Below are 20,084 nucleotides of genomic sequence, written 5' to 3'. Positions count from 1 at the left end.
ACTTCATTCACCTAATGTGTTACCCCTCCCCCACCTTCTATTATCATTATTATTGATCAGAGGAGATCCCCTCCCCCACCTTCTATTATTATTAATGATCAGAGGAGATCCCCTCCCCCACCTTCAATTATTATTATTATTATTATTATTATTAATGATCAGAGGAGATCACTGTGGAGGGATGACAGTTGGATTTGTAGGTGTGGTCAATCCAATGGATCCATGTGACTGGGGGCGTGTCCATACCCTACACTGTACTGTGGAGAAGGGAGGTGATTGGTGTTCTCCGATGAGGGGGATGATGGGAAATTTGTATATTCCGTACACTGCCATAGTAACCCAGCCTCGCCGCCTATTGGAAAGAAATCTGCCCACAACAAAGATGGAGTGTGGCCACCCGGGGCCGGAAACTGGAAAGAAAGTCAGCTGATCCGATAGAGTGAAGGGGGAGGAGCTAGAGGAAGTCTCCGTTCTGTGAGATTTGTCCCATCTCAAGACCTGTAGGTGTCAGTGGAGACACGTGGAGGGAATTTTTTACAACACCGGAGAGACACTGAGCATGGAGGAGGGAATGACACTGACAGCAGGTGATCACCCCTCCCACCAGAACTGCCACTGATCCCACCCCCTCCCCCCAGCTCTTCTCCCCCCCCCCCCGAACTGCCACTGATCCCACCCCCTCCCCCCAGCTCTTCTCCCCCCCCCCCCGAACTGCCACTGATCCCACCCCCTCCCCCCAGCTCTTCTCCCCCCCCCCCCCGAACTGCCACTGATCCCACCCCCTCCCCCCAGCGCTTCTCCTCCCCCCCAGCACTGCCACTGATCCCACCCCCTCCCACCCAGCTCTTCTCCTCCCCCCCAGCACTGCCACTGATCCCACCCCCTCCCACCCAGCTCTTCTCCTCCCCCCCAGCACTGCCACTGATCCCACCCCCTCCCACCCAGCTCTTCTCCTCCCCCCCAGAACTGCCACTGATCCCCCCCCCCCCAGCTCTTCTCCTCCCCCCCAGAACTGCCACTGATCCCACCCCCTCCCACCCAGCTCTTCTCCTCCCCCCCAGAACTGCCACTGATCCCACCCCTCCAGCACTGCCACTGATCCCCCCCCCCCAGCTCTTCTCCTCCCCCCCAGAACTGCCATTGATCCCACCCCCTCCCCCAGCTCTTCCCATCCCCCCCAGAACTGCCACTGATCCCACCCCTCCAGCACTGCCACTGATCCCCCACCCCCAGCTCTTCTCCTCCCCCCCAGAACTGCCACTGATCCCACCCCCTCCCCCCAGAACTGCCACTGATCCCACCCCCTCCCCCAGCTCTTCCCATCCCCTCCAGCACTGCCACTGATCCCACCCCTCCCCCCTGCTCTTCTCCCCCCCCCCCCCCCAAGCACTGCCACTGACCCCCCTCCCCCAACAATGCCACTGATCCCACCCAGTAATTCCCCCTCCCCCAACTCGGCCACTGATCCCCTCCCCCCCAACACTGTCACTGATCCCCCCCCCCAACACTGTCACTGATCCCCTCCCCCTCAACACTGCCACTGATCCCACCCCTCCCCCCCAGCACTTCCCCCTCCCCCAGCACTGCCGCTGATCCCATTCCCCCGCACTGCCGCTGATTCCATCTTCCATTCCCCCCCCCCCCAGCACTGCCATCTGACTCCACCCAATACCCATCACCGACCTCACCCCATGCCAAGTGCTGCCACCAGCCCCTCCCCCCACTCAGTGTCGCCATCATATAATGCCACTGATCTCTATCTTTCCTCTCTCAGGTTGCAGTAAGTGGGACATCCGGCAGAAGGTTTGGGATTATATAGAGAAGAATAATCTGGCCGATTTTCCCCGACCCGTCCACCATCGCATCCCCAACTTCAAGGTACCAGCTGCCCCTCCCCCCTCCGTCCCGCACCCTTCCTTGCCCAATCTCCCTTAAGATTTAACCACTTCAGCCCCGGAAGGATTTACTCCCTTAATGATCAGGCTATTTTTTGTGATACGGCACTGCGTCACTTTAAGGCCCCATTCACACCTCGGCGTTTTGTAGTTTGAAGCTACAGAACGCTGGAGGGAAAAATCACATCTCCAAAACGCCTGAAGCTCAAACAAGTTCTGGAGCTTTTTTTTTTTTTTTTTAAGGCAGATTACATGCGTTTTTCTTCTTTTTACATTGGTGACCATTTGGCTTGTACAAAATTGTGGTAAAAACGTGCGAAACCGCCTGAAAACGATACGCTCGGGTGTGAATGCAGCCTTACTGACAATTGCGCGGTCGTGCGGCGTTGTGCCCAAACAAAAATGACATCCTTTTTTTTTTTTTTTTTCCCCCACAAATAGAGCTTTCTTTTGGTGGTATTTGATCACCTCTGCTGTTTTTATTTTTTGTGCTATAAATGAAAAAAGACCGACAATTTTGAAAAAAAGCAACATTTTTAACTTTTTGCTATAATAAATTTTCCAAAACCATATAAAAAAAAAATTTCTTCCTCAGTTTGGGCAGATATATATTCTTCGACTTTGAAAAAATCGCAATAAGCGCATATTGATTGGTTTGTGAAATAGGGAATAGATTTATGGCATTTTTATTATTTTTTAAAATTATTTTTAACAGGTGGTGATCAGCAATTTTTAGCGGGACTGCGACATTGCAGCGGACAGATCGCACACCTAACTGACACTGTTTTGGGAACCAGTGACATTATTACAGTAATCCGTGCTAAAATATGCACTATGCACTGTCACTGTACTAATGTCACTGGCAGGCAAGGGGTTAACATCAGGGATCAAGGGGTTAAATGTGTTCCCTGCAGGTGTGTTCTAACTGTATGGGGGGATGGGCTGCCTGGGAAAACACACAGATCCGTCTTCCTGCATAGCAGAAAGACAGGATCTGTGTGATCTCTCCTGTCAGAACGGAGATCTGCTTTGTTTACACAGTGCAGATCCCCGTCCTGTCATTGCGGGGAATGATCGCGGGCGGCCAGCAGACATTGAGTCCGCTCCCCACCCGCTGATTGCCTCCCCCCGCTGGCCAGTGGGTGCCCACAAAATAGAGTCCCCAAACCCAACGTACAATGATGGCGATTCGCGGGAACGAGCGGACCTGCCGCAGTACAGTGATGGCGGCTGGTCGGCAAGTGGTTAACTCCAGCCAAACGTATTTCATTCTACAGGGAGCAGTGAAGGGTTAAAGCCTCTGCCATGTTTTTATGCTGAGCCTCCATAATTGAAATGACAAATCCAATGAATGAAAGGGGTGGGCCTGGGACCTTCAGGCTGGGGAGGAAAGAGCTAGATGACGGTGGCCATCCTCCAGCCAGGAAATGAGGCGGGGCTCTATATGACTTGCTGCAGCTTCTAATGCACATTGTGAGAAGCTCACAGTGTGCGGTGAAATCAGAGTAAGCCATTTCAGTCCAGGAGAGGAGACGGTACAACTGGAGGATGGAGGTCAGATATGACTATCCCAAAGGGAGCCAATCAAAGAAGTTAATTATTGGGGTTCACATTCACTTTAATTGAAGAATATTATATAAAGTATATGTTTTTTTTTAAATTTTTTTATATATATATCTCCTGTCGGTGTCCAGGGGGCCGCACAAGCCTGTGAGAGGTTGAGGGTCTTGCAGGAGTTCCAGGGGGCGACGAACATTAAGATAAACCCCGACACGCCGCAGAAGAACGCACGCTTCCTCACGCTGGAAGTAAGTAACCGATTTTCCCTCTCTGTCTAGAATTCCCGGCAGGCCGGCCAGAACATCGCCTCCCTGGGGGTCTTCCAAACAACGCGGGAGGTTAAGGTGGACCCTGACAAGCCCCTGGAAGGCGTGCGACTGGCGGCTTTGCAGGTAGGGTGAGCCGAAATCCATACCAGATCCGGAACTCGATGTCAGAGACTCCCATTCTAATTCTAGTTTCTGATGTATACGTGAAATATGACATTATCTCCGCTAATAAGTAGATCTCTGGTTATTCCCTATGATCATCAGCGCCATCTAGTGGCCATAGTGCGTTATTTCAGGAAAATACCCCATTATGGCCACTAGATGGAGCTGATGATCATAGAACATTCGCACAGCACCTTTTTTATTTATGTTTTTTTTTTTTTTTTAATTAATCCTCCCCAAGGAGTTGACAAATATGCTGACATAAATTTTAATTGCATAACTTAGGGGGGGGGGGGCATGCAAGTCACTGGCCTTTAGAATGACAAGTCCTATCACACACTTTGGAATGATATCGGTCTGTTCCTTATTGTCTGCAGGCTCATAAGACGTTGTTGGTCCCCACACCACGCCTCCGCTCCGGCCTCTTCAACAGGATCACCCCTCCCCCTGGGGCCACCAAAGAGATTCTGAGGATCTGCTCCACCTCACAGGTAGGACAACCCTTAAATCTTAACTCCAGTCTTGCACAGTTGTACCGGCTCCGCTCCTAGTCTGAAATGGCTTACTCTGATTTCACCGCACACTGTGAGCTTCTCACAATGGGCGCTAGAAGCTGCAGCAAGTCAGATAGAGCCCCGCCTCATTTCCTGGCTGGAGGATGCCCAGTATCATCCAGCCCTTTCCTCGCCAGTCGGAATGTCCTTGGCCCACCCCTTTTCACTCATTGGAGTTCAGATTTTTTTAAATAATGGAGGCTCGGCATCAGATGTGGGTGTTACCTATGCAAATACAGCCTGCCTAGGAACGCTCCAGACTGACACCCATCCATCAAGGCATTTTGGTATTTGCATAAACAAACTAAACATCAGTTTATAAGTTCTATATTATGTCCAAAATCCCCTTTAAAATAATACCTTAGTCCATATTAAGGGCCCAAAGGGAAAAGCATAATACAGGTTGGGTCCAAGGTTTTTTTTCCTTTTGGACCCTTGTTATGGACGAAGGTATTATTTACCACTTGCCGACCAGTGATGTACTGGGAGCTGATACCAGGATGATGCCTGCAGGTATTGTCTTTTTCAGCCAGCGGCTAATATCCCAAGCTTTGAACATCTCACGGAGCTCTGTTCAATCCATCATCTGAAAATGGAAAGAGTATGGCACAACTACAAACCTACCAAGACATGGCCGTCCACCTAAACTGACCGGCCGGGCAAGGAGAGCATTAATCAGAGAAGCAGCCAAGAGGCCCATGGTAACTCTGGAGGAGCTGCAGAGATCCACAGCTCAGGTGGGAGAATCTGTCCACAGGACAACTATTAGTCGTGCTCTCCACAAATCTGGACTTTATGGAAGAGTGACAAGAAGAAAGACATTGTGGAAGAAAGTCATAAGAAGTCCCAATTGCAGTTTGTGAGAAGCCATGTGGAGGACACAGCAAACATGTGGAAGAAGGTGCTCTGGTCAGAAGAGACCAAAATTGAACTTTTTGGCCTAAATGCAAAATGCTATGTGTGGCGGAAAACTAACACTGCACATCACCCTGAACACACCATCCCCACCGTGAAACATGGTGGTGGCAGCATCATGTTGTGGGGATGCTTTTCTTCAGCAAGGACAGGGAAGCTGGTCAGAGTTGATGGGAAGATGGATGGAGCCAAATACAGGACAATCTTAGAAGAAAACCTGTTAGAGTCTGCAAAAGACTTGAGACTGGGATAGAGGTTCACCTTCCAGCAGGACAACGACCCTAAACATACAGCCAGAGCTACAATGGAATGGTTTAGATCAAAACATATTCATGTGTTAGAATGGCCCAGTCAAAGTCCAGACCTAAATCCAATTGGGAATTGAAAATTGCTGATCACAGACGCTCTCCATCCAATCTGACAGAGCTTGAGTTATTTTGCAAAGAAGAATGGGCAACAATGTCCCTCTCTAGATGTGCAAAGCTGGTAGAGACATCCCCAAAAAGACTTACAGCTGTAATTGCAGTGAAAGGGGGTTCTACAAAGTATTGACTCCGGGGGGCTGAATACAAATGTACCCCACACTTGAGTGAGTGTACAGCTTGTATAACAGTGTAAATTTGCAGTCCTTTCAAAATAACTCAACACACAGCCATTAAAGTGGATGTAAAGCCAATGTGATCCTTTCTAAACTATTGCCATAGGGGTCATCTATAAGGATATACATGTCTCCTGCATGTATCTTTACCTGTCAAATGTCTCCCCTCTGTCTGTTATGAGACCCGAAAAACTGCATATTCTGTGGGTGGGACTGTTGTCTGGAGCTCGTGGGTGGAGTTGTGATGTCAGTAGACTCCCCGCCCACCTCTACACTCCCCTTGTCAATATGCATTTTCTCCTGTGTATTTCTAACACTGAACTTCTGCTATGATCTCTAACATCCAGTGAAAAGACAGGAAAGTAACCACATGACTTCAGCATGCCAAATCATGCTGAGGTGTGGAGCAGCCAACCCTTGCAGAGCTGCTGAAGAAAGGAGTGGGGGAGGGAATTAAAAAATAATGCCTGTGTCTTAGGCTGTCACTCACAGCAAGGGGGGGGATTTGACAAAGTTTTTCTCAGTTTGTCAAGAATTGTCTCACTGAACAATAAAAGAGGATTGCTCAGAGATGGATTAACTCCTTGTGGCAAGACTGGGCTCAAATGATAGGAAATCTTATACTCTACAGTATGATATAAATAAAAAAAAAAAAAATTAAAAAAAATTTCGGGTTTACATCCACTTTAATGTCTAAACCGCTGGCAACAAAAGTGAGTACACCCCTAAGTGAAAATGTCCAAATTGGGCCCAAAGTGTCAATATTTTGTGTGGCCACCATTATTTTTCAGCACTGCCTTAACCCTCTTGGGCATGGAGGTCACCAGAGCTTCACAGGTTGTCACTGGAGTCCTCTTCCCCTCCTCCATGATGACATCACAGAGCTGGTGGATGTTAGAGACCTTGCACTCCTCCACCTTCCATTTGAGGATGCCCCACAGATGCTCAATAGGGTTTAGGTCTGGAGACATGCTTGACCAGTCCATCACCTTTACCCTCAGCTTCTTTAGCAAGGCAGTGGCCATCTTGGAGGTGTGTTTGGGGTCGTTATCATGTTGGAATACTGCCCTGCGGCCCAGTCTCCGAAGGGAGGGGATCATGCTCTGCTTCAGTATGTCACAGTACATGTTGGCATTCATGGTTCCCTCAATGAACTGTAGCTCCCCAGTGCCGGCAGCACTCATGCAGCCCCAGACCATGACACTCCCACCACCATGCTTGACTGTAGGCAAGACACACTTGTCTTTGTACTCCTCACCTGGTTGCCGCCACACACGCTTGTCACCATCTGAACCAAATAAGTTTAACTTGGTCTCATCAGACCACAGGACATGGTTCCAGTAATCTATGTCCTTAGTCTGCTTGTCTTCAGCAAACTGCAGGCTTTCTTGTGCATCATCTTTAGAAGAGGCTTCCTTCTGGGATGACAGCCATGCAGACCAATTTGATGCAGTGTGCAGTGTATGGTCTGAGCACTGACAGGCTGACCCCCCACCCCTTCAACCTCTGCAGCAATGCTGGCAGCACTCATACATCTATTTCCCAAAGACAACCTCTGGATATGACGCTGAGCATGTGCACTCAACTTCTTTGGTTGACCATGGCGAGGCCTGTTCTGAGTGGAACCTGTCCTGTTAAACCGCTGTATGGTCTTGGCCACCATGCTGCAGCTCAGTTTCAGGGTCTTTGCAATCTTCTTATAGCCTAGGCCATCTTTATGTAGAGCAACCATTCTTTTTTTCAGATCCTCAGAGAGTTCTTTGCCATGAGGTGCCATGTTGAACTTCCAGTGACCAGTATGAGAGAGTGAGAGCGATAACACCAAATTTAACACACCTGCTCCTCATTCACACCTGAGACCTTGTAACACTAACGAGTCACATGACACCGGGGAGGAAAAATGCCTAATTGGGCCCAATTTGGACATTTTCATATAGGGATGTACTCATCTTTGTAAGATACTGTGTGTGTGTGTACACACACACACACACAAACAAACATTTTCCAAGTTACTTTTAGTGATATCACATGCAGATAGAAGCTTGTACCTTTTGATCTGCTGATGAATAAAACAAAGTAGATACAAAAGTTTGATTACTTGGGGACAGTGAATGAATGGGAAGTCATCTATGCTGAGTGGCCTCCTGTTCACTCACAAACTGAATCACAGTAAACACAGTTTACTATGCTTTAGTTATGTATGGACACAATAAGTGAGTGTGTTCACTGTGTTAATTTAGAAAAGGAAGGTGCTGGTAAATACCATATTTAGTAGCCCCTCCCCCAGTCTCCATCCTGAACATCCTCCACAGCAACTGAGAGGAGAGAAGCCAGCAGCACTGCAGGGCAAACGCAGGGAAAGCCGGGCAGTAAGGGGAATGGTCATTGCACATAGTGATTAGGGTGTGCCCAGGCACACCTGGCACATTCCCTGCACACACCTATGAGAGAGATGCAATGTTACTTTGTATCTCTCTAGTGGTGAATAACTTGGCCCATAGCAGAAATGTAAGAATTTCTCTGCTCCTGTGGTTCTAAAGCCTAAACAATTTTTGCCTTAATGAATGCATTAAAGCAGTGGTCATCAGCCCTGTCCTCAGGGCCCACTAACAGGCCAGGTTTGCAAGAACTGAAATACATCACCGGTGATATCATTTGGTGCTCAGTGATTGCAGTATTCTAGTCTGCATCTCTCCAAGGTAATACATAAAACCTGGCCTGTTAGTGGGTCCTGAGGACAGGTTGATGACCACTGCATTAAGGTAACAACTGTTTAGACATGGAGCGTTGTCCCTCACAAACCCACTAGAAGATGATGTGCCCTTGTAATGCTTTTTTCCAGCACAGAAAGATTTCTGTGCTGAATAACAGGGATTGTGATCTGTCACTTCTGCACACAGGTATTTCTCCTTCTTTAATCCTCCTGTGTTATGTATTGTTTTTCTTATTTGCAGGGTGTGCGGGATTACAGCGTCCCCCTGGGGCTGGACGCTGCAGTGCAGGTGGATCTGGTAGTGGTGGGTTCCGTGGCGGTGTCAGAAAAAGGTAATCTCTCAGTTCATCCCCACCGATGCCATCTATAACCAGAGCGTTGGTCCTGCATAGATATTAAGGTGGAAGGTAACATGTAAATCCCGACCTCCATCACCAGTGAGAGCCGACATGACTGCAATGCCTCTTCCAAGCCGCGCCACTTAATACAACTTCCACATATCCACCAGTTTGCTTCTCCCTGCAACAACAAACCAGTGAAAGTTCAGTCAGGCTGCACACAACTACATGCTATGTAGAACTGCTATGTTCTCTTTTATTTATTTTTTTCCCCCCTCATTCACCTGAGTGATTTCGGTTTGTTTTCCCCACGCCTGACTAGAGATGTCAAATGTCTGGAAATTTTTTAAGCCATGAGGAAAGAACGTTTGCATCCTCCAATTACTCCACATTCTGCACACCCTACATCCCCCCCATTACTCCACACACTCTACACCCCCTATGTCCCCCATTTCCCCACACTCTGCACCCCCTACATCCCCCATTTCTCCACACAGGCTGCACCCCCTACACCCACCCCCATTTCTACACACACACTGCACCCCCCCCCCCGCCCATTTCTCCACACTCTACACCCCCTACATCCCCATTTCTCCACACACTCTGCACCCCCCCCCCCTGTTTTTCCACACACTCTGCACCCCCTACATCCCCCCCCCTCTTCTCCACACACGCTTCACCCCCTACACTCCCCTCCTTTTCTCCACACACTCTGCACCCCCTACATCCCCCATTTCTCCACACTGTCTGCACCCCCCTACACCCCCCCCCCCAATTTCTCCACACTCTGCACCCCCTACATCCCTCCCCCCGTTTCTCCACACACTCTGCACCCCCCCCCCGTTTCTCCACACACTTTGCATCCCCTACATCCCCCTCTTCTCCACACACACTGCACCCCCCCCCCCCCATTTCTCCACACACTCTACACCCCTTACATCCCTCCCCCCGTTTCTCCACACACTCTGCACCCCCCCCCCCCCCCCCGTTTCTCCACACACTTTGCATCCCCTACATCCCCCTCTTCTCACACTGCACACTCCCCTCCTTTTCTCCACACACTCTGCACCCCCTACATCCCCCCCGTTTCTCCACACACTCTGCACCCCCTACATCCCCCCTCTTCTCCACACACTCTGCACCCCCTACATCCCCCCCGTTTCTCCACACACTCTGCACCCCCTACATCCCCCCTCTTCTCCACACACTCTGCACCCCCTACATCCCCCTCTTCTCACACTGCACACTCCCCTCCTTTTCTCCACACACTCTGCACCCCCTACATCCCCCCTCTTCTCCACACACTCTGCACCCCCCTACATCCCCCATTACTCTGCATCCCCTATGTACCCCTTTACTCCACACTTTGCACTCCCTACGCCACCTATTACTCTGCATTCCCCCCTACGGCCCCCATTACTCTGCAACCCCCCCCCCCCCATTAGTCTGCACCCCCTACATCCACAGGGTTGTAAATGATAGGCTGGGCTCACAGGAAATGGGCTCATTGACACAACTGCTGATCTGCCATGAACAGGAATGGCAATGGTGTTGGACCAAGGAGGAGAGGGTACTTTTTTTTTTTTTTTTTATACATGGGGGGGGGGGGGGGGCATGGGGGTGTCTAGAACATTCTAAAACCTCTTTTACTTGGCATTTCTACTTTAAGTCCAGTAAACTGTCTAGTCCACCCCACCCAGTTCGGTAACTTTCTCTCTCCTCCCCAGGGTGGCGGATCGGAAAAGGAGAGGGGTTTGCAGACATGGAATACGCCATGATGGTGGCCATGGGGGCGGTGACGGATCAAACCATCGTAGTCACTGTTGTTCATGACTGTCAGGTGAGCGAGACATTTAAGGGGAACCCATCTTTGGGATATCGTTGTTTTTAAAGCTGTACTGAACCCAAGGACAAAAATGTAATATATTGCAGAGTACCGGTTCTTACATTTTGGCAACTGCATCAGTTTTTTTTTTTTTCAGGCTAAGAGCAATTTCAGCAAGTACAGAAAAGCCTGTTGATCCTGTCAGAAATACTGTGTGTCATCCACCTTCTGTAAATCACCTACCCCCCCCCCCCCCCAGTATAGAGGAAGACTTGTTTAAAGTCCAGCCTCACTGACAACTATGACTCTCTCAGTGGTTATAATACAAGGTAGGGTTGTCACTTTAGGACAGTTACTGGCAGGATCACCAGCTGGAAATAGAGGGAGGAGGGCTGAAAAAGGAAAATTAATGCAGGCACCTAAGGCATACTATTAGAAATCTTATGGCCTCTCGGGGGTCCCCTAGTACCCCACAGTTGGCGGCTCTGCACTGTGCACCCCCTGTACAGATCACCGGCATCTGACAGAAGGAGGTCGGTCCTGAACTCGGAGAGGCGCTGCTGCTATGCAGGGCCCACCAGTGCCACCTACAGGTGCATATCAGTGTCACCTACCAGTACCCTTTGGTGCTGCCTCATCAGCGCACATCAATGAAGGTGAAAAATGACCTGTTTTTTATAACAAACTATGAAACTTTTTTTTTTTCCAAAATTTTTGGTCTTTTTTGGTGTTATTTTCTGCGAAAAAAACAAAAAACTGTGGTGATTAAATACCAGGGATGAACCGAATGGGTTTTTTGGTGCGGAAACCGATACCGAAAATAAATCTTCCTTGATCCCGAACCGATACTAAAACAACACTGATACCGGAAGTGACTGTTTTTAAAAATATTTTTATACAGGAGATGGTCAGTGACTGGGGACATGGTACAGGAGATGGTCAGAGACTGCAGACATGGTACAGGAGATGGTCAGAGACTGCAGACATGGTACTGGAGATGGTCAGAGACTGAGGACATGGTACAGGAGATGGTCAGAGACTGAGGACATGGTACAGGAGATGGTCAGAGACTGAGGACATGATACAGGAGATGGTCAGAGACTGCAGACATGGTACAGGAGATGGTCAGAGACTGAGGACATGATACAGGAGATGGTCAGAGACTGCAGACATGGTACAGGAGATGGTCAGAGACTGCAGACATGATACAGTAGATGGTCAGAGACTGCAGACATGGTACAGGAGATGGTCAGAGACTGCAGACATGATACAGGAGATGGTCAGAGACTGAGGACATGGTACAGGAGATGGTCAGAGACTGAGGACATGGTACAGGAGATGGTCAGAGACTGCAGAGATGGTACAGGAGATGGTCAGAGACTGAGGACATGGTACAGGAGATGGTCAGAGACTGAGGACATGGTACAGGAGATGGTCAGAGACTGCGGACATGATACAGGAGATGGTCAGACTGGTGATATGGTACAGGAGATGGTCAGAGACTGCAGACATGGTCAGAGAGTCAGAGACTGCAGACATGATACAAGTGATCAATGCAGCCTCACCAGTGCCCGTCAGATGCAGCCAGCCAGTGTCCCCAGTAGTGCAGCCTGTGTCCCCATTGCAGCCAGTGAAGGGTGAGGAGAGCCGCAGCCTGTTTGATTACAGCGCCGGGTCCTATCCTGGGACGGGTGATCTGTCTATCAAAGTGCCCGGACAAGGGGGAGGGGCTGTATGTGACGACATGCAGCGGGGAACACACAGCTATTGAAATGAAAGCTGTGATGTTCCCGGCGCTGTAATCAAACAGGCGGCGGCGGCGGTTCTCCCCTCTTCTACGATATAGGAAGCCCCGCTGATAGGCGGGACCAGGAATTTTTTTCCGACAGGGCCATTTTCGGCCGCTATGTTTCGGTGGCCGAAATTTCGGTGCATCCCTATTAAATACCACCAAAAGAAAGCTCTATTTGTGTGAAAAAAATTATAAAACTTGAATTTGGGTAGAGTGTTTCATGACCGCGCAATTGTCAAAGTGTGAGAGCTCTAAAAATTGGTCTGCGCAGGAAGGGGGTTTAAGTGCCCAGGAAGCAAGTGGTTAAATGCCACCAAAGAAAGCTCTAGTCTAGTCTTGTCATTGAACGTTTGACCTCGCTGAAAGTTGGCCTGGGCAGGATGGGTGTGAAAGTGTCCGGTATTGAAGTGGTTAAACAGTGTCTTACGAGTCTCGGGCAAATTGCAAATCTAGAAATCGCAGCGAGAGCACATAACAGATGTTGCATACTCCATGACCAGCTTTACATTATCCATAATTATAAAGGACAACATTAATATTTTGGATCCAGAGAGGTTAAAGTAAGGGGATGATTAGTAAGCCATTTTGGTTTTGATGTGTAACCGCTTGCCACCCCTCGCTATAGCTGAATGCCGGGAGGGCGCCCATGGATGTCCTTCCGTAATCGCGCTGCCCGCGTGCTCTGCGATTATCGCGTTCCGGCTGATCACATATCGGGGTAAAGGGCCGGCTGATCACATATCGGGGTAAAGGGCCGGCTGATCACATATCGGGGTAAAGGGCCGGCTGATCACATATCGGAGTAAAGGGCCAGCTAATCACATATCGCGGTAAAGGGCCAATCACAGCTGATCACACACGAGTCGGTTATCTGCTTTTTTTTCTCCTCACACCCACAGCACGAGAAGAGAAGAAGGAAAAGCCAAAGACCGTCTTCTGTTATAGGGACATCGATCCTAACAGTGCCCACCACTGCTGCTAAACAGTGCCCATCAAGTGCAACCTCATCAGCGCATATCAGTGAACGAAAAAAAAATGACCTGTTTGCCAAATTTTAAAACAAACTATGAAAAAAAAATTTTTTTCTCAAAATTTTCTGTTTTTTTTTTTTTGGTCAGCAAAATATAAAAAGGACAGTAAATACCACCAAAAGAAAGCTCTATTTATGTGAAGGAAAACAAAAAAAATTTAGTGCGGGAAAGTGTGACATCACTGAAAGCTGAAAATTGGCCTGGCCAGGAAGGGGGTGAAAGTGCCCGGTAGGCAAGAAGTTAAACTGAAATTAAACACATGTGGGTATAGGAGCAGGATTGTGTGTGTTTTATAGAATAGGAGGATGCATCCTATGTGTTTCTCTGGGGTGAACCTATTGTACCTGCTCTATAACTAATTGGACCTTATCTTTTACTTCTGCTTTCTAAGGTGCTCGATATCCCGGAGGAGCTGCTGGGTGACCATGACCTGACCGTAGACTACATCCTGACACCCACCCGGGTCATAAAGACGGACTGTACTCGCCCCAAGCCAACAGGGATCATTTGGTCTAAGGTCTGTTGTGTTTGTTTCTGAACAAGAAGACAGAATCTGAGACAATATTCATGTAGTCAGGTTAAAAACAAAAAGACGTTCATTGAGTTCAGGAAAAATATATAAAGTCTGACCTCCTGTCTCCCCTCCAGTCTTGCACAGTTGTACCGCCTCCCCTCCTGAACTGAAAGGGCTTACTCTGATTTCAATGCACACTGTGAGCTTCTCACAATATGCATTAGAAGCTGCAGCAAGTCAGAGAGAGCCCGACTCCCTTCCTGGCTGGAGGACGTCCAGCATCATCTATCTTTTTCCTCCCAGTCTGGCTGTCCTTGGCACACCCTTTTTATCCGTTGGATTCAAGTTCTTTGAAGCATGGAGGCTCAGCATCACTTGTGGATATTACCTATGGGGGCCTGCATGTAAATGCAACCTGCCTAAAAATGCCCACACCTCCAGACCAACCAAGGTTCTAGAAAACAGGTGGTTATGGGCATAATAACTGCTAGACAACAGGAGGGTATGAGCATGGAAGATGCCAGACAACAGGGGGGATATGGGCATGAAAACTGCCAGACACCGGGGGGATATGAGCATGAAAACTGCCAGACAACGGGGGGGATATGGGCATGAAAACTGCCAGACAACGGGGGGGATATGAGCATGAAAACTGCCAGACAACGGGGGGGATATGGGCATGAAAACTGCCAGACACCGGGGGGGGGGATATGGACATGAAAACTGCCCGACAACGGGGGGATATGGGTATTGACACTACTAGACAACAGGGGTGTGGGCAGAAAACGCTTCTAGAAAACAGGATATGGGCAAAAAAGTAGTGGTGCACCAAAATATAAAATCCAGTATTGAAACCAAAAATTCAGGATGCACGTGGCCGAAAACTGAAATGGACAGTTTAAAAAAAAAAAATTGTGCCTGACATTTTTGCATTGAAGTCAATGGGATGCAATTTTGTTATATTAAAGTCAATAAGAGGCGTTTTTTGTTTTTATATTAAAGTTAATGAGAGGGGCGATTTTGTTCATTAAAATCAATGGGACGCAGCATGCCATTATTGGCAGCTTTTTTTCTATCGGCAAAACGCTGATAACCCTATCTTCAGCCAATCATTTTCAGTGGCTGATATATCAGTGCATCCCTAAAAAAAAAAAAAAAAAGGATCTAAACAACGGGGTGGTTATGGTCATGAAAACTGCCACACAATGGTGGCATAGGCAAGGAAACTGCTAGGCAATGGGGTAGGAAGAAAGAGAGAATCATGACAACTGTGGGGAAAGAGGGACCTGATAGGAATCCTCGTCCCGGCTCTCCTCCGTAGGATAATTGAAGAAAAGAACGGCTGCACTGTCAAGTTGATCCAGGGAAAATCCGATTGCCTCTCTGGAATCAGGAAGGAATTTTTTCCCCTGCTGTAGCAAATTTGATCATGCTTTGCTGGGGTTTTTCTCCTTCCTCTGGATCAACTGTGAAATAGGATTGGGTATATGGGATTGTATGTTATTATATTTTATTTATTTTTATGGTTGAACTCGATGGACTTGTGTCTTTTTTTCAAACTGACTAGCTAACATCCAGGTTCCAAAATGCCTTTATTTGAAATCACCGTGATAATACCAAGGATGCCAAAAAAGCAGTCATGTAGACGCGTTTCACACAAACAACTTGTGCTTAATCATTACTGACTATCCTGGCTGACGAAGCTTATATAAGACCGCCCCTTGCATCAACAGGTGCTTATTGGGCGGCCATAATCAGAAGCAGCTACACGTCATGATCAATGATTTATATAAATCACTAAAGAGCAAGTCTATCCTCCCAACAATCATTACATATAAATATTGATACATGTATAATAAGGACGAGAGCAGAATAAATCTACACCTATATGCACAAATAAATAAGGGACACCCCAGCAACATCAAATGTATCGAATATTAAAAACACTAAAGGGGGTCCCGCTCCACACATAAAGTCACTAACACTTTATATTAAATAATTAAATTTATACACCTGTATCAAAAAAACTACCTAAAAAGATGGCGGGGGGGGGGGGGGGGGAAGAACATAGAAAAACAAAAGGAAAAAAGTTCCATGAAGGTTATGTAAAAACAAACGCAAACACCTCATGAGCATACATTATATGCTAAACAAATTAGAAAAATATATAAAAAACCTATGTGTACAAATAATAATAAATGTAATCAAGAATAAAATTCTGTACATAATAGCCAACAATGTCTTACTATGCATGAAAACTTGCTAATGGTTCAAACACACCAACAATGATTTAAAGTGGTTGTAAACCTTTACAACACACTTTTACTTACAGGTAAGCCTATATTAAGGCTTACCTGTAGGTGCTGTAAATATCTCCTAAACCTCCACGGTTTAGGAGATATTTACAATTCCCTGTACATGCATGCGCACTTTAGAAATCTCACGCTGTGCCGTTCCAAGTAAGGGTCATGCCGTGACTGGCGGCTCCCGCGCACACGCGACTCCGGCCAGTCACAGAGCCGGAAGGAAGATGGACGCTTCCAGCCGGCGAGGAAATTGGGGACATCACGGGCTTCGGTTTTAGGTAAGTGACACATAATGGGCTAATATGCAGTGCATAGTAGCCCTTTGTTTCCCTGCAAAGGTAAAGCATAAAGAGGAAGTAAACCCATCAAGGTTTACTTCCTCTTTAAATGGCATCCCGACTTCTTAGATAACCATATGTAAATACCGGCAGCCAGAAAAAACACAAATTGGTGTTTGTGCTACAATAAACTTGTAATATCAAAAAACCTGTGTTACATAGGAAAGGAAGGGGATATATGCACAAAGCCCTATATGTCAAAAATTATAAAAAAAAATTTATGGACCAATATATCGACTCTAACAAATACCTTGAAGGTTCATTCCACAGCATCCTAATAGGTAATAAATCAAGATATAGCTATGCTAAATACACAGATCCCTAAGTTGCAGAGCCATCCAATACACTGCCCAACATTTTGGTGGAGGGAGGTGCTACTGGATCTATTCATAAAAGTGACGGACGTCCCATTCAAAGTTTAAGCCTCGGGGGAATCCGTGTCTGTAAATGAAAGATCCAGACCACCTCCCTCCGACACAAAGTCCGAAAGGCATCACCCCCTCTTTTGGGGAGCCTAATTTTTTTTTTTTTTTTTTCCTATGACCTACCTGTACCCGCATTGCTGTTTTATCCCCATTGTGGCACGCATTGAAATGCCTCGCAACATTCATGGATAGTGGATAGTTTTTTCTGGTTGCCGGTATTATTATGGTTATCTAATGCCGCGTACACACGACCGGACTTTACGGCATGCTTGGTCCTGCGGACCGGAGTCCATCGGACAGTTCGATCATGTGTGTGCTCCAGCTGACTTTTTTTTCCCCAAAAGTTCGACGGACCTAGAAATGAAACATTTCAAATCTTTTCGATGGACTCGAGTCCGGTCGAAAAGTCCGCTCGTCTGTGTGCTAGTCCGACGGACAAAAACCGACGCTAGGGCAGCTATTGGCTACTGGCTATGAACTTCCTTATTTTAGTCCGGTCGTACGTCATCACGTACAGATCCGTCGGACTTTGGTTGATCGTGTGTAGTCAAGTCCATTCATTGTGAAAGTCCGTCGTAAAGTCAGTTGAAAAGTCCGCCGGACAAAGCCTGCCATAAAGTCCGCTCGTGTGTACGCGGCATAAGAAGTCGGGATGCCATTTAAATCATTGTTTGTGTGTTTAAACCATTAGAAAGTTTTCTTACATAGTAGTACATTGTTGGATATTATGTACAGAATTCATAATATTGATTAAATGTATTTATTATTTTTATTTGTATACATATAGTGTGTGTGTGTGTGTGTGTGTGTGTGTGTGTGTGTGTGTGTATATATATATATATATATATATATATATATATATATATATATATATATATATATATATATATATATATATATATATATATATAGATATTGTATGTGTGTGTGTGTGTATATATAATTTCTAATTTGTTTAGCATATAATTTGTGTTCATGAAGCGTTTGTGTTTGTTTTTTTACATACCCTTCATGGAACGTTTTTCCTTTTTTTTTTCTTTTGTTTTTTAATATCTTTTTTTGGTAGTTTTTTGATACATGTGTATAAATATTTACTATAAAGTGTTAGTGACTTTGTGTGGAGCGCAATCCCCTTTAGTGTTTTTAATATTCAATACATTTTGATGTTGCTGGGGTGTCCCTTATTTATTTGTGCATATAGGTGTATTTTTATTCTGCTCTCGTCGTTATTATACACGTATCTATATTTATATGTAATGATTGTTGGGAGGATAGAGTTGCTCTTTAGTTTAGTGATTTATATAAATCATTGATCATGACGTGTAGCTGCTGCTGATTATGGCCGCCCAATAAGCACCTGTTGATGCAAGGGGCGGTCTTATATAAGCTTCGTCAGCCAGGATAGTCATTGTAATGATTAAGCACAAGTTGTTTGTGTGAAACGCGTCTACATGACTGCTTTTTGGTGTCCTTGGTGTTATCACGGTGATTTCAAATAAAGGCACTTTGGAACCTGGATGTACAGCCGTTCTTCTTTTCTTCAGATAGACAGTGGGGGGGTGTATTGGCATGGCAATTGCTATTGCTAGAACATGGGGGGTGTGTGAATGAAAACTTTTTTTTTCTTGTGTAGATAAGCCATGAGATGATGGAGAAAATTCCGATCCTGAAGAAACTTTGGGACAAAGAACGGCTTCTGGGGAAGGACGTGACGCTGAAAGATGAGCCGGATTCTTCAGTGAAGAGCACCGATCATACCTCCCCCTCTCCACACACCAACGGAGAGGCGCGCCCTCCACCTGTGCGACCAAAGGCAGCACCCGCCGACCACAAAGACAGCTCCGCTGTCTACATCGGTGATATCCCTTCTACTACACGGGTCAGTGAACTGAAGAGTATATTGAGGAGCCGGGACGCCTTTCCCCTCCAGCTCACCTGGCAGGGAGCCCAGCGCAGAGCCTTTCTGAACTACAGCGACCCAGCCCACGCACAACTTGTGCTGGAAAAGCTGGAAGGGTTAAATATTGGGGGTCACCCTGTACGGGTGGAGATGGCTAGAGGTCAGCGGAGCAGAGGTGGCCTAGGTGAAGAGCAGAGGAAGTAAGCCCAGGAAAATCGGTACATCTCATTGGATGCCTACAGACTGCATTGCTAAAGTTGGTGCATACTGACCTATAGCAGCGAGCACAGCTCTGCCCGCTTCCTGTGCGCATGCATGGGGAGACGAGAGGTTTGTTGGTACAGCACACACGTGCCATTGTGGACGGCAGTCTAATTGCGGTCAATAGTTTTCATCCAGGTATTGCCGCAGCTCTACCCCACCCCCTACCATAAGGAGTGATCCTGGAACACGCCTGCTGGTAATGCCGGAGTATACTCTGGAGACTCACATATACAAGCGTGATGTAAAAAAAAAGAATGCTTAGACATCTTTTATGCCATTGCAGATAATAGAAGGTCCAAACACAAAAACAAAACAGTCAGCGCTGACCCCACAACCAACTCTCAAATATTCACAGTCTATATAGAAAACGTTTTCTTGCTCTAGGTGCTGCAGCTCTCTCAAAGATCCACTGGGTGGCGGACTTAATTTGAAATATACAAGGAAAACAGAGCACACGGCTGCCCTAGTGTAATTCCATTTTAATGATACAAATGCATTTGTATCATTAAAATGGAATTACACTAGGGCAGCCGTGCGCTCTCTTTTCCTTGTATATTTCTGATAATAGAAGGGCAGCCTATGCTTCAGGAAGTACACCCCACTGCCCTCTATGGAGCTGAACTCTAGGCTTACCTTTTTTCTTTTTTTTTTTTTTTTTTGCTCCTGATCCACATTGTCATTCTCT

General features: G+C 46.9%; 1 protein-coding gene across 2 annotated transcripts; it reads left to right on the top strand.

The window, feature by feature from the left end:
* The first annotated feature begins 414 nt into the window (after positions 1-414).
* MTHFSD (methenyltetrahydrofolate synthetase domain containing) lies at positions 415-19,851 on the top strand. 2 transcript variants are annotated; one of them, XM_073605743.1, is made up of 8 exons: positions 415-587; positions 1,775-1,878; positions 3,590-3,703; positions 4,264-4,377; positions 8,908-8,998; positions 10,732-10,844; positions 14,044-14,169; positions 18,869-19,851. In XM_073605743.1, the coding sequence occupies exons 1-8, from the start codon at positions 560-562 to the stop codon at positions 19,337-19,339; spliced, it is 1,161 nt and encodes a 386-aa protein (XP_073461844.1). In that variant the 5' UTR covers positions 415-559; the 3' UTR covers positions 19,340-19,851. The 2 variants fall into 2 exon arrangements, with proteins under 2 accessions (XP_073461844.1, XP_073461843.1); XM_073605742.1 differs by lacking the exon at positions 3,590-3,703 and adding an exon at positions 3,734-3,847 and having other exon boundaries at positions 416-587.
* The last annotated feature ends 233 nt before the right edge of the window (positions 19,852-20,084 follow it).

This window comes from Aquarana catesbeiana, linkage group LG11 (genome assembly GCF_042186555.1).
Source record: "Aquarana catesbeiana isolate 2022-GZ linkage group LG11, ASM4218655v1, whole genome shotgun sequence".
In the NCBI taxonomy this organism is placed as follows: Eukaryota; Metazoa; Chordata; class Amphibia; order Anura; family Ranidae; genus Aquarana; species Aquarana catesbeiana.
This window is presented reverse-complemented; position numbering and strand designations above follow the sequence as displayed.